At 35.5% G+C, this 15,294-nt stretch overlaps 1 protein-coding gene across 6 annotated transcripts in view; it reads left to right on the plus strand.

Moving 5' to 3' along the window:
- Positions 1 to 15,294, plus strand: part of RAPGEF2 (Rap guanine nucleotide exchange factor 2) — a 152,059-nt gene that overhangs the window by 120,408 nt on the left and 16,357 nt on the right. For all 6 annotated transcript variants that reach the window (XM_087724665.1, XM_087724667.1, XM_087724663.1 and 3 more), the window contains 9 exons: positions 411 to 563; positions 3,574 to 3,738; positions 4,946 to 5,053; positions 5,153 to 5,356; positions 5,666 to 5,774; positions 8,344 to 8,590; positions 9,284 to 9,441; positions 11,038 to 11,278; positions 11,377 to 11,760. In XM_087724665.1, coding sequence (XP_087580791.1) covers positions 411 to 563; positions 3,574 to 3,738; positions 4,946 to 5,053; positions 5,153 to 5,356; positions 5,666 to 5,774; positions 8,344 to 8,590; positions 9,284 to 9,441; positions 11,038 to 11,278; positions 11,377 to 11,760 — 1,769 coding nt within the window. The remainder of the gene's footprint in view (positions 1 to 410; positions 564 to 3,573; positions 3,739 to 4,945; positions 5,054 to 5,152; positions 5,357 to 5,665; positions 5,775 to 8,343; positions 8,591 to 9,283; positions 9,442 to 11,037; positions 11,279 to 11,376; positions 11,761 to 15,294) is intronic.

The raw sequence follows: 15,294 nt of genomic DNA on the forward strand, positions 1-15,294 counted from the left end.
TTTTCCTAGTTTATACAAACACTTGAGGTAGCAGTAATTATTATTGCACATTCCTCTTCTAAAAAAGATGACCTAATTTGCTGTTCTAAAATCAAACAAAGATTCTAGAAATATATTGGATTAAACTACAGAGTATTAAAAATAGCATAAATACATTAACTCTGCTAAGATTATAAGTGTAGTTATTGTGTAATAAGCACATTGAAGTTATAAATCTTAATTTTGAATGGAGATCCAAAGGTTTGTGATGAATGCTATTTATTTTTATTTTTCTATTATGCTTGAATTCTCACTTCATAATTTATATTAGGGAATTAAGGATAGCACTGTAGCTTTAAAAATTTAAATATTATTGACATTTGGATAAAATTCAAAATAATTAATGCTCTGTTGCAAACCTCTGTTCCCAGTTTGTATGCATAGCCCAACAAGATTACTGTCGCATACTGAACCAAGTAGAAAAGAACATGCAGAAGGTAGAAGAGGAAGGGGAGATTGTTATGGTAAAAGAGCATAGGGAACTGGATCGCACTGGAACAAGAAAAGGTCACATTGTTATTAAGGTATTATTTTTTTTACATCACCATGCATGTAATGGGGAAAAAATGAATACTGTTTACAGAATATTTGTATATTAATGCTATAATATACAAATACTGCCTTATTTTCAATGGTTTTAAGCATTTGTAATTTTTAAGAGAAAACTGAATTCTTAGATATATTCAAATATACATGCAGTTTCCCTTTTCTGGTTAAGTATTGTTATGCCGAATCCAAAAAGGAAGTAATCTATAGTAGATGTCAATCTCCAAAAAGCAAGAAAGATATGTTGTGACCCTACCATATAGGTTTATTTATTTTGCTAAACTAAAGCATACCAACTCCCCCATAAAGCATACACTCTGAAAACAATTAGGGAAGAGCTGTCTTCACCTTTTTTCTCTCATGCAAGTTCTCTGAACCGAATTGTCTCTTGACTGAATTCTTTGTTGGGAATCTGGACTACATTTTATCACATTAAACAAAATGTAAGGAGCGAGATAAAGAAAAAAATGAAGCTAAAATTGTTTATTCCAGCACCATTCAGTATAATACTATATATAGCTTTATTTCCCACCTTTACTTGCTTTACTGCATCCCTACACTACCAATTCCTACATACCTTTTTAAAAAACATCCTCAGTCTTCTTCGAGAATCTCCTCAATGCCATCTATTATGTTCTGATCTTCCCTCCTTTTCTCAGCCTATTTCCTTTTTCCGCCATATATTTTCTGCAGTTTAATCCACATACATTCTCTTGTGAATAGTAGTCACTCACTTCAGCCCATACCTATTTGATATCTATTCATTCTTGAAATTATATTTTACTATAATACTTACACTTCCCAAGTACTCATTTCCACTGTATTCACCTTACTATAATGTTTCTTCTGTATTCTATAAAATACTCTAATCTCAGTACTCTATAAAAGAAGTTGGCAGAAGCAAGATTTTATATGCAGCCAGTTTCATATTTTTCAGGAAGCATTCTTTCCTCATAACAGACCAGATACTATTCCTCAGTTTCTAATAACACTTGCAGATCCTAAGATATATAGATTTCACCATCTTTTGTAAATACTCTACAAAACTACAAAAGGTATCTGTCTAATCTGGTTTTTCCCCCACATTTCACTTTCAACCAACCCGTCACTTTAACATAATCATGAGGATTTCTTATCTATCTCTCTATAAAGGGGGTACTTGCCTTACTCCCTCGTCACAATTGAACTACCCTCTTTTACTTTCATGCATATTTTAGTTCCATTAAATGCCACTCTTAGTGCATAACCTATAATCCCACATACATCCAAAAATTTCATAATTCAAAAGCTTTATCATATGCTTTCAGTAAATGCACAATAAATATTCTTCTTACATGAATGTCCAATATGACGGCATAATAGCAATAGCACTTAGCACTTAGACTTATATGCCACTTTACAGTGTTTTATAGCCCTCTCTAAGCAGTTTTTTTACAGACTCTACAGACCCCAACCATCTGGGTCCTCATTTTACCCACCTTGGAAGGATGGAAGGCTGAGTCATCCTTAAGCCTGGTGAGATTCGAACTGCCAAATTGCAGGCAGGCGGCCATCAGCAGAAGTACAGTAGAAATTTCGGTCACAACTATAATCCGTTCTATGACTTGGGTCGCAACCCGATTTGGTCATGTCCGGAAGCGAGATTGACTGTACAAAAGATATGGTGTAGAAGTTGCCGCAGTTGGGGAAATCACCACGGTTGTGTTTGATCGCCACTCGAGTATTTGTTTGTGACCAGATGCAAAAAAAATGTGAAATTTTTGGTCATCCCCTGATTTGGTCGTGGTCAGAAGCGTTCGTGACCAGAGGTTTTTCTGTAGCCTGCAGTACTGCATTCTAACCACTGTGCCACCACTTAATACTTTCCACATTTTAATCATTTTTTATTCTTATACCAACCATTTTTTATTCTTATATCAACTATTAGAATTCTAACATTTTCCCATACATATTTAACAAACGAATCCTCCAACAGTTTTTGCATTCACTCTTTCTATTTTTCTTTTTACAAAGGGAAGCAATAAAGATTCTTATACACACACACAGTAAACAAGTTGCATAGCCACTCCATAGTCAAACCACATCCATATTTTAATGTATCTCTAGTTTCAATGTCTAAATTTGCATCTTATTATTTTCAATGTTTTACAGTATCTATGACTTTCTTTTCATCTTGTTATTTAATTATATATTTAAATATATAAACATAATTAAATATTATAATTAAATATTGTATTAAGAGCCATAATGACACAGTGCTTAGAATGCAGTACTGTAGGCTACTTCTTCCAAATGCTGATTGCCAGCAGTTCAGCTGTTCATTTCTCACCGGCTCAAAGTTGACTCAGTCTTCCATCCTTCTGAGATGGGTAAAATGAGGATCCAGGTTGTTGGAGACAATATGCTGACTTTGTAAACTGCTGTAAAGCACCGTGAAGTCATATGTAAGTTTTAAGTGCTATTGTTGTTGCTACTAACTTTTATAGTTCATCTTGGGTTTGGTCTGAAGCTTTTATGTAATGCTTTAATAAGTTATAGAAGATATAGACTAAAAGACTAGCATTATTTATATTCACACTATATACAACTTTTTTTGATATATCCAAAGTTAGTAGTGGGCAGTTTTAGCGAAGTTCAGTTTCATTGCAAGAATTTCCATGATATTTTAGCCAAGCTAGGATCTGTATTTTAAAAAACATCTTGCAAATTATTATGCAGCTTCCACAAAAAGTTTGTGTGTGTGTGTGTGTTTGTGTGTGTGTATCTCTCACACACACAACAACACTTGTGGTAAAACTGAACTTTGCTAAAACTGCCCGCTACTAATTTTGCAGGTAGCAGAGAAAGTTGCATATAGCATGAATGATTGGTCTCTAGTGTGTGTGTATAGTCTAATAAAGATTCCATTCTGTTTTAAATTTGGTGAAACAAATAAGATGCAAAGAAATACACATTCATTTGTTGATGTTTGAATATTTACTTTTACAGGGAACACCGGAGAGATTAACAATGCATTTAGTTGAAGAACATTCAGTAGTGGATCCAACTTACATAGAAGATTTCCTATTGACATATAGAACCTTCCTTTCGAGCCCAATGGAAGTGGGGAAAAAGTTATTGGAGTGGTTTAATGATCCTAGCCTCAGGGATAAGGTTGCATAAATAATTTGCTTCTATGTTCTTATTTTAATTGTAATGTATTTGGATAGTTTAGATGGGACTGGTGTGTGGTGAGTGACAATAATTTTTTCAGGTCAATGGAAAAAAATAGCATCTAACATATTTATTCATTATATTTAACACAATGTCACATAGTAAAAACTATTAATTTTTTCCATTAGAAAGAAAAAGTACAAACTCTTTTTCTAGATTTTTTTAGTAGAATTTTCATGTTTAAACCTTTTTGATTGGCTGTTTTTTTTTTCAATTTTGACATTTTGTTAGCTTTATTACCACCATTTACATGCAAAGTTTCCTTAATATGGAATGTTAAATCTTGTATGCTCTGTTCATCTCTTGTTATAATTTAAGAAAATATTGTATATACTACATGTAGATTTAAGCAACATGCTCTGTTAGAAGATTTTAATTAATATCGGTAAATTGCAAAAAAAATGGAATTTAATAGGTATTAAATAGTTTGAAAGCAAATTAAAACATTAAACTCAACTTTTCCAGAAGTAAAGCCTGTGGGAAGCAGTCATTGTTCCAAAAGGTATATTCTGCAGCTTGTGAACAATGAAGAAGAAGTTCTGCAAATAGCTAATTCTAGCCATTTTAATTAGCAAATTAAGAATAGAACATTTTGTTGGAACTGATAGGTTACTAATTTATTAGATTCATATTGCTGCTCAATTTGCAAGAATAAAACTGGGAGATTTACAATTTGAAAAAAACTAGAAGCAAGGAATTAAAAATGAAATAAGAGATAATGTAAAATAATGTAATATAATAACTTTCAGAACTTACAAAACAGGATAATTGAATAACACAAATAACAATAATAATAGTCAGTTAAAGCCAATCAGCATGTATCACATTTAAGGGATTTTCATTTTACATAGGCTCTTCCAAAATTCTGGTCAAATTATTGAGAGGAGAGCTGGGATTTAGGACTTTGCATGAGGACATATGGGTCAGGACAGTCTGAACCTCAGCTATAAAGTAGGATAATCAGAAATTTAAAAGGACCACTAAGTGGGCCACTAAGACTATGGTTTGGTGTTTTTTTTAATATTCATGTACTCTTATAAAAATGATGAATTTCACATCATTCTATCAAGTTAAATGTCATTAACATTAATTCGCTGAATGTAATATTTTAAATATGAAATGTAACACAATTTTATATTTCCTTCAGGTTACACGGGTAGTGTTATTGTGGGTGAACAATCACTTCAATGATTTTGAGGGAGACTCTGCAATGACTCGTTTTCTGGAGGAATTTGAGAACAATTTGGAAAGAGAGGTATAAATAGACCTCTAAACAAGGAAAGAAAAAAGTCTTGGTGCTCTATTAAGAATAACATTGGAATTAACGGCTATAAATTAATATTTTTGCTTGCAGAAAATGGGTGGACATCTGAGGCTGTTAAATATTGCATGTGCTGCTAAAGCTAAACGAAGGATGATCACATTAACAAAGCCATCTCGGGAAGCTCCTTTGCCTTTCTTATTACTAGGAGGATCTGAGAAGGGATTTGGAATCTTCGTTGACAGTGTAGATTTGGGTAGCAAAGCTACTGAAGCAGGGTTGAAACGTGGAGATCAGGTATGCAAATTAATGTTTGAAATGTCAATAGGCACTTCCAGAAAAAAACAATGTTTAGCTGTTCCATTTTTATATGAAAAGAGGGAAAAAAAGGAGTAGGAAAACCCAGGGGATTTGCAGAAAGGTTATCATTTCTGGAACACTGGGAATTTTTGTGAACGAGACAGTCAGTTACAGAGAGAAGAATATTCTAAAAAGATCAGTTGAATGTGAACGCATTGAAAACAAATAAGGCTATTTTTATAATATATTTTAAACTTCTGATTTTTCTAATTTGCCAGTATGAGACTGTCTTGTTTCTCTGTCTAGATATTGGAGGTGAATGGCCAGAACTTTGAAAATATTCAGCTAGCAAAAGCCATGGAAATTCTTCAAAATAATACCCATTTATCTATCACTGTGAAAACTAACTTATTTGGTAAGTATTAATGACAAAGTTGTTATTTTTATTCAAATAAAGTTTGTTAAAAATGTGATACAACATTTATTTAATTAAGTGGCCTGTATACCACCAAATACTACATGATTCTAACTCACTAATAACATAATGACTTAAAACACCACTGGTTCCAATAAAATGATCATGATGATTAAAGAATAAAATAAACTAATCCACAATAATTAAATTAATATGTAAATAAATGCTATTAAAAGCTGCATAAACCTGCAAGCATTAACAATATTTGTTTGTATATAAAAGCAAGCAGATTTTAGAATTGATCAAATTAATAAACAACCTGACTAGGTTAGTACAGTTTGCAACACAAGTATTGTTAACAGCAGGACAAAATCCCCATTCTTCATATCAATGGCAAGAACAGTGAAATTTATATACCATCCCATAGTGCTTTACAAGACCCTCTGGGCAGTATACAATGTCATATTGCCCCCAGCAATCTGGGTCCTCATTTCACTGACCTCAGAAGGGTGGAAGGCTGAGTCAACCTTGAGCCCATCAGAAAAATTAGGGGCTTGAGCAGTGCATGAAAGCAAAATGGAAATGTCTGATAACTATAAATTATTTATTGCCATTGCATATCACATTAAAGTCAGCAAAAAAAACCAACAATGAGATATGTTTGCTTATTTACATTTCATGTTTCAAAGAGGGGCTCTGGGAGATACACAATATAATCAATATATGAAACAGCATATAAAATTAACAATAAAATATTAAGATTAATTTAGGGAAAAAAATAAAATATTAAAACATTATAAAATTCCAAACAAATAAAAATAATTCAAAGATGGTCATTTAACACTGGTTAAAATAAGGCAAAGAGGGGGCTCTCATGGCACCAGCATGGACTTTTTGCCTTCCATGCCCTTGCAAAGCCAGGTTTTGGCCTCTTTATGGCAAGCCAGGAGAGTGTGGCCTGCCTTACTTTTGAGGAAAGGATATTGCTTAATGCAGGGACAGCAACAGTTGTCTTCTTAGACTTCGTTGGAGCAGCTTCCATATATTTTGAAGGGTAGCCCCCATGTAGAGCACATTGCAATAGTCCAATCAGAAAGTGACTAGGGCATGAATGAAAAAATGGAGAGCCTCCATGTCCAGGAAATGGCATAATTGGCACACAATGCAGAGTTGCACAAATGACCTCTTAGCCACAGCTTCCACCTGCTTTTTAGCAGAAGCCATGAGCCTAAGAGAACTCTGAGGTTACGCAACAGTATTATATGTGTTACCCAAGGATTCCCCAAAAGTGTGCACGTCATTGCATTCTGTACCAGCTGTAGCTTCCAAATTCTTTTCAAGGAATAGCTCCAAGTAGAGCATATTATAGTAATCCAACCAAGAGATGGCTAGGGCATCAGTAACTATGTGCAGGGTCTCATGATCTAGGTAGGAGGGTGGTGTATATGGCAAAGTTGTACAAAGGTCCTCCTAGCCACAACTGCCACCTCCTCTTAGAGCAGGAGACACAAGTCCAAGAAAACCCCCAGATTGTGCGGCGCGTCTAATCTATGGTAGTGCAAGCCTATCCAGATAAAAAAATAACTGGATCCTTAGGTCTCTTGTACCCACGGCCACTCTATCTTGCCAGGGTTCAGCTGAAGCCTGTTGTCCCCTATCCAGACCTCTACAGCCTCCGTGTACTGAGAAAGGGCAGCCACGGCATCACTTGGCTCATTAGGATGGAAAGATAAAGCTGTGTATCATCAGCACACTGATGATATTTCCTCCCATGGCGTCGGATGTTCTCACCCGGAAGTTTCATGTAGATATTAAAAAGGAGTGAACATTGATCCCTGCAGTACCCCACAAAGGAGGAGCCATGAGCTGGATCTCTCACTCCCTATTAACGCTGATAAGAACTGGCCTTGAAGGAAGGAATCAGCACAAAACTCATGAATTTAGCCCCAAAGGACACCAAAGTTGATGGTATTTAAAAGCTGCTGAGAGATCAAGGAGAACAATCAAGATGTTAGGCTCCAAAAATTAAGAAAGATACATTGAAGTTCTTCAAAGCAGTTTCCTTTATTGTTTTTGATCTATAGACAGAAATCTTGCCAAATTAAAACAGTTTATTTGCACCATGAAACATATTCTGAGAACTACTAGGAGCAAGCTGTCTTAACTCCTTCTCCCACACAAACTATCCAAACTTCACTGTCTTTTGATCCTTTGGATTGCATTTCTTCCCTCCTGGGAATCCAGAGGGGTTCTGTCAGCAAAGTCAATGGCCAGATTCCCAAATGACCACATGATTCACTTAAATCTGGTAGTGATTTGCTTAAAAACCATGGCATAAAATGTAAAATCAAATGCAAATAATTTAATGAATGCATTGCTTAGTGATGGACATTCCATTGCAAATATGATTGTACATTAAGACATCTGTATGTCTTGAAGACTCAGCTCTGCCTATAAAATGGATTGGTGGAACTAGACTGACATTTTATATGTATTGAAACTTGAAAAGTATATATCGGGAGGGGGGGGCTATTTTTTCCCTACATGCTTTCTTTTCCTTTCTGTGCAGTTTTTAAAGAACTTCTAGCAAGATTGTCTGAGGACAAAAGAAATGGTGCTCCTCATCTTCCTAAAATTGGTGATATTAAAAAAGCAAGCCGTTACTCCATCCCAGATCTTGCAGTTGATGTGGAACAGGTGATGGGTCTGGAAAAAGTAACAAAGAAAAGCAAAGCCAACACTGTTGGAGGAAGAAACAAGTTAAAGAAAATACTGGACAAAACCCGCATCAGTATCCTGCCTCAGAAACCATATAAGTGAGTGTGATATGTAGAAGGACAATATGCTTTTATGCCATACTACGTTAGCTTAGATATATCACCCGTGCATTTTTAAACATTGGCAAATGATTATAAACAAAAAGCATAGGGGTATAAACCATGGATGGAATAGCATTTTAAAACTATAGGAGAATAAATGTTGCTATATTTAGCAATAGCAATAGCAGTTAGACTTATATACCGCTTCATAGGGCTTTTAACCCTCTCTAAGCGGTTTACAGAGTCAGCATATTGCCCCCAACAATCCGGGTCCTCATTTTACCCACCTCGGAAGGATGGAAGGCTGAGTCAACCTTGAGCCGGTGAGATTTGAACTGCAGAACTGCAGTCAGCTGAAGTAACCTGCAGTGCTGCACTCTAACCACTGCGCCACCTCGGCTCTTTTTACTATATTTAATAGTACCATAGGTACTACGGCAAATTTGAGCTTTTCAGTATCTAGATATATTAATGTAACTTCATCTGTTATCGGATTAGTGAATATATTTTAGTTTATTATTATGGTTGGTTTTTCAAAGTTATGCTTAAATTTATGAATTTTATGGGCCAATGGGTTTAGAGCAGCAAGAAAACTCATAACTTACAGGAATACTGAGAAAGGATGTTCCACATTATATACAAGAGTAATTGTGTAAGCACAGTAACTATGTTTCTCTCCTGTTACTGCAGTGATATTGCAATTGGTCAGTCTCAGGACGATAGCATTGTAGGTTTAAGGCAGACCAAGCACATTCCTCCTGCTTTACCTGTCAGTGGAACACTGTCATCAAGTAATCCTGATTTACTGCAGTCACATCATCGCATCTTAGATTTCAACACAACCCCAGGTGGGTATCAAATTTTGATTGCTGTCTAGAATCAACCTTTTATTTTGTTGGTGAATATAGAAACTGAAATGAAAAAATCTGTATCTTAAGTTCAGTTGAGCTTGCTTCATGTCACAGTGAAATACATAGAAATTGGTAAGACTATTTAAGTCTTTCCCTATTTAAGACTATTTCTGTTTCAGAAATTTACTGAATAACATGATCAAAGCCTTTGACTTTTATCAGGCATTGTACTCTTAATATTGGATCCTGTCAAGTTGCAGTATTTGGCTAAACTATGCTGTTTTTAGCATTTATCTGAAGCATCCACCCCCAGATTCAGTTGCTGGTTAAATCATCTTTACGTATGATTCAAACCAAGATCAAGAACTGATTACAGACTGGTAACTGTTTTTTTGTAACTGATCATCCATAAATTTACACAGGCCAGCAAACCACCTTGCTCAAAACTGAGACTAGTATATATTTTGGATCCATTCTGGTGGTCATCAGAATTGAGATGGTTGGAGATATCTCTGCCTTTGTGTATAACATGATATGGTGGGGCTCATTTCAAAATAATGAAATTTATTTTAGAACATTCAACCTGATTTATTGTACAGATGCAGAACACCTATATGTAAATTTACAGATGACCACACAAACATAGTAACAGGTAAAATACTAATTCACTTAATTGTTCATGACTAAAGCTTTTGAAAACAAATCAGTTTTATAGATTTGAAGTTGGTTATTTCAATAAACTGAAGTATGAAAATCGGTAGAGCGTGATGCTAAAATAAATTTATTTAAAAATAGTAGATACAGTATATACCTGAGGAAGGTTGAAGAGTGAGCTTGCCAAATTTGACTTTAGTAATTTTTATTATTTTGTCTTCATGCAATAAATGCATTTCCAATATGATTATAGATAGTTCTTAGTTAACAAGTGACTTATTCAGCAACAATTTGAACTTAGGATAGCAGTGAAAAACTAGATTTATGATTGGTCCTTGAACTTTCACTATTGTAGTGTCTCTGTGATATGGGTGCTTCACTACTTCCAAGCAATTAGGACAATCACAGTGACTTCTGGTCAAGTGATTTGTATTTGTGACCCTCAGAGCTGGCTTCTGATCCGCAAAGTCAATGGAGAAGCTGGCAGTAAAGTCACAAGTCACTGTCATGTGGTACCATGGTTAATAACTGTGAATTATTTGTTTAACAACTGTAGCAGACTTAACATAAATTAGATTTAATCATATAATGTTTCACTTAACAATCACATCACTTTGCGATGAAGTTGCCACCCAGTTATTAAATGAGGACTGCGGTATACCGATTATTTATTGAATAGGTGGAAATATATGGCACAGCTTACAGAGAAGTCTGTTGTTCAAATCTTCTGTATCCATTCCACAAATGTCTTAGAAGTGATATCTAATATAAATAGGGAAACAATATTGTAAAAACTGGTATTTATGCAGGAAGGCTTTATCATGAAGAAAAAGGTATCAGAAGAAAGATATCCCTATGCTTATTATATTATTCCTTGCTGAGAAATAATGACATTTTATTCTGTTCTATGTCTTGGTATATTTTTTCTTTTCATTACAGATTTACCAGATCAGGTTCTACGAGTCTTTAAAGCAGATCAGCAAAGTCGCTACATTATGATAAGCAAAGACACAACTGCAAAAGAAGTCGTCGTTCAAGCTATTCGTGAGTTTGCTTTAACCACCACCCCAGATGCTTATTCGTTATGTGAGGTCTCTGTCACTCCAGAGGGTGTCATTAAGCAGCGGAGACTTCCAGATCAACTCTCCAAACTTGCTGACAGAATACAGCTTAGTGGAAGGTGAAAAAAATAGAAGTTATTTTGGCTTACAAAAAGTCATTTGGAAGCTGTTTATTTATATAAATCTGAGAGATTAATATGTGAAAAATATTTTTCAGGTATTATTTGAAAAATAACATGGAGACAGAAACTTTGTGTTCAGATGAAGATGCTCAGGAATTGCTAAGAGAGAGCCAAATTTCTCTACTGCAGCTCAGCACTATAGAGGTGGCTACCCAACTCTCAATGCGTAATTTTGAACTGTTCCGCAACATTGAACCTACAGAGTACATAGACGATTTATTTAAACTGAAATCTAAATTTAACTGTGCTAATTTAAAAAAGTTTGAAGAAGTAATAAACCAAGAAACCTTTTGGGTAGCATCTGAGATTTTGCGAGAAACCAACCAGTTGAAAAGGATGAAGATAATTAAGCACTTCATTAAGATAGCACTGCACTGCAGGGAATGCAAGAACTTTAACTCAATGTTTGCAATAATAAGGTAAGCAAGGATAGGTTTCTTTCTTGTGTTTATAGAGGGGTAATACAGGTTAACATGTTTTGTAATAAAAAGGTATTAGATAATAAGTAGACAGTAGGATACACATACACACGCAGGGTGTATTTTTAGGATTTAGTAAATTTACATTAAAAAAAAATCATCAACCTGAAACTATCTCAGTAGTTTTAAACAAAACAAAAATAAAGTAAAATACTGTGTTTTCTTCCCTGTTTAAATAATCACTACAAGTTTTCATTACAAATATATTTATAAACATTCTTAAGTATCCAAAAAACTTGGACTGAAATGAATGACCACAAATTTCTCTTTAAAGAGTCAATGTGACATAACTTTCATACTATAAAAGTCCTTTAAAAGTGACACAATGCAAGTTACAGAAGTAGTAATTGTTACCCATGAGGAGGAAAAGTCCAATTCAATGAAGTTTCATAAAATTATTGAAAGCTTTTGAGTTTCTTAGAACTCATTATAAAGCACAATAGAGAATATGAATGAGACAAATTTTAATTTATATCTGAACCAGTTTGTATTTTTTAAAAATTTTGTTACATAAAATATCAGCTTAAATTCTATCCAGATAGCAGTGACTAGTTTTCTTTCTTTTTTCCATCATCCAAAAATAGCTATTTCTCAGGTAGATATCAGTTCCTGGGCCTATCCTAGATCATCAAGTCCTGACTCAAGACAGTGGTCTCACTCCAGATGTGATTTTCTTGTCATAGCAATGGCAGTATAATTGGGTGAGGGATCAGTCATCATCCACTGTTATGGTTAGACCATGTGCTGAGGGCTGTGAGATTTTCCAATGCTGCCACCTCCTGAAGGGAGGCAGGACCTATTCAAATGATCTGTCTTTGGTGACTAGTGCCCTTGCTTCTCCCCAAGGTGCTTTTCAAGAGGCAACTGGACTTTCTTCTTGTTGTTGTTTTTGAAGACATTTCACTTCTAATCTAAAAAGGTGCTTCAGCTGTGACTGGATGGTGGGGAATGGAAGGATTTATATTCCTTGCAGAAAGCTGGTTATTTGCATTCTTTCAGAGAGTCATTGAGGCCACCAGGAGGTTCATCTGAGTGGTGCAAATGGGTGTGAACCCTACTTGGAACTGTTGAAAGAAGTGTATTGCAGACTGGAGATAGATGATGTGTCTCTCCCACTCTGTTCAATTTTGACATAGATGGCCTCTTTGACACTTCTTTCAAATCAGTCATTTCAAATCCCTCTGTCCAAAATGTGGACTTTGCTGTCTTCAAAAAAGTGGCCTTTGTCTTTTAAATGCAGATGGACTGCTGAATCATGTCCTGATGGGTTTGTTCTCCTATATTGTACCATGTGTTTCTGAAGTGGTTGCTTTGTTTCCCCAATCTATAGATCTGCATATGGCTCCCCACATTGTATTGCATATATCATGTTGCTCAGATTGTGTCTGGGTGTTTTATCCTTGGGTTGGACAAGCTTCTGTCTTACTGCATTCTTGGGTTTGAAGTGTGCATGTATGTTGCTGAAGATCCTCCTGATTTTTCCGATATTTCTGCAACATATGGAATGACAATGTTGCTTTGTTTATTGTTTGTTTATTGTTATAAATGAAGCAGCATTGTCATTCCATACATTGCAGGAATATTGGAAAAGCTCCGGAGCAAACTATTTCTCCAGGCTTACTGTATCTGTCATCCGACAGCCCTTGGGAAGTAGAACTCAAAATATTGCAGGGCAGTATAGGCAGTACAGAAATTTGCCAATCGCCTGTCAGATAAAATTGATTGGATCCATTCTCAGTTTGAGGCCAAACATGGAGCAGGCCCTTTGGAGATGACTGGGAAACTGACTTGCCTGATTATCTGGGAATGGTTTAACCCTGTTGGACCTAAAGAGGTGGACAGGATTCTTGCAGCTATCAACACAATTACTTAATTATTAAATCCTTGTCCTTCCTGGCTGATGAAAGTCTCTAGGATGGTGCCCTGCAGCTGGGTCCAGCCATGAATAATGAATCCCTGCAGGAGGGAGTGTACTCGGCACCATTTAAGGATCTCTTGGTCCATTACCTTCTCAAGAAACTATCAGATCTAATCTGTTTGGGCAATTTTTGTCCAGTTTTTCACTTCCCCTTTCTAAGGAAGGTAAAAGAAAAAAGAAGTTGCATTGCCCTTCCAGGGGGTCCTAAATGAAATGGATTATCTGGACCCCTTTCAGTCAGGTTTTAGACTGAATTATGGGACAGAAATGGTATTGGTTGCGCTTGTAGATGATCTCTGGCAAGAGTGGGATGGGGATAGTGCATCCATCCTTTATCAGAATAGAGCTGGAACCAGACCTTGGAAGTTTTCTAGTCCACGACCACCCCACTCAAGCAGGTGAGTATACCATTTCAGACAGGTGGTTGTCCAATCTTTTCTTTAAAACGTCCAGATATGAAGCACCCCCAGAACTTCTGAAGGCAAGTTGTTCCTAGGAAGTTTTTCCTAAGAAAAATTTCTTAGGAAGTTTTTCCTTAATTCTGGGTAACTTCTATCCTTGATTAGTTTCCATCCATTGTTTCTTGTCTTGCCTTCTGGTGCTTTGAAAATAAGTTGACCCTCTCTTCTTTGTAGAAGCCCCTCAAATACTGGAATACGTCTATCATGTCAACCCCAATCCTTCTTTTGTCTAGACTAGCCAAACCACTTGCAACTGTTTTTCATATGCTTTTGTCCTGAGGCCTTTAATCATCTTCGTTGTTTTTCTTTGCACTTTTCCCAAAGTCTCAACATCTTTTTTGTAAAGTAGTGACCAACACTGGATGCAGCCAACATGTTAATAAGTCCACCTTTCCTATCATCAGCACATCATTTTGTAAAAATAATATCTTAAATTATACACAATATATGTTTAACACTAGCTCTCCACAGTAATATGTTTTATGATTTAAAATCTTAAGTGTCAAAGTTTGAACATGGTACAGTGAGTTTATACTGAGATGTCCTTCTTATCTGTCTTGCCCCTTATTATTATAATTAAATATGAAAACATTCAATTTTGAACTGCTAATCATACCTTAATACTATTGAAAGATATTAGGATACTTAATCCAGGCATTTTTGTTTGAGTACATGTCGTTCTAGGCTTATAATCAGTCACTGAATAATCAAAGTTACAATGCAACTGGAAAAGTGTTTAAAACTGGTCCTCATACTTATGACTCTTGCAGGGTCCCTGCAGTCAATGATAAACATTCAAATGTCTAATAACCGGCATGGTATTTATGATGGTTGAAGCATCCTGGCCATGTGCAACATTCCTAGCTAGCTAATTTATGACAAACTCAGTAGAGGAAGAAGATTCACTTAATGACTGTCATTCATTTAACTACCATGGTGATTTGCTTAACTATCATGACAAAAATAATAAAATAGAACATGACTCACTTAATGACCACATTGCTTAGCAATAGTAATTTTGGTCCCAGTTGTGGTTGTAATTGAAGACTACCTATATTTTAGCCAAATCACTGTCTATTGAAATGAAGGCTGAAT

The sequence above is a fragment of the Thamnophis sirtalis genome, unplaced genomic scaffold (genome assembly GCF_051295495.1).
Source record: "Thamnophis sirtalis isolate CommonGarterSnake01/CBP01778 unplaced genomic scaffold, rThaSir2_p1.2 scaffold_10, whole genome shotgun sequence".
Classification (NCBI taxonomy): Eukaryota; Metazoa; Chordata; class Lepidosauria; order Squamata; family Natricidae; genus Thamnophis; species Thamnophis sirtalis.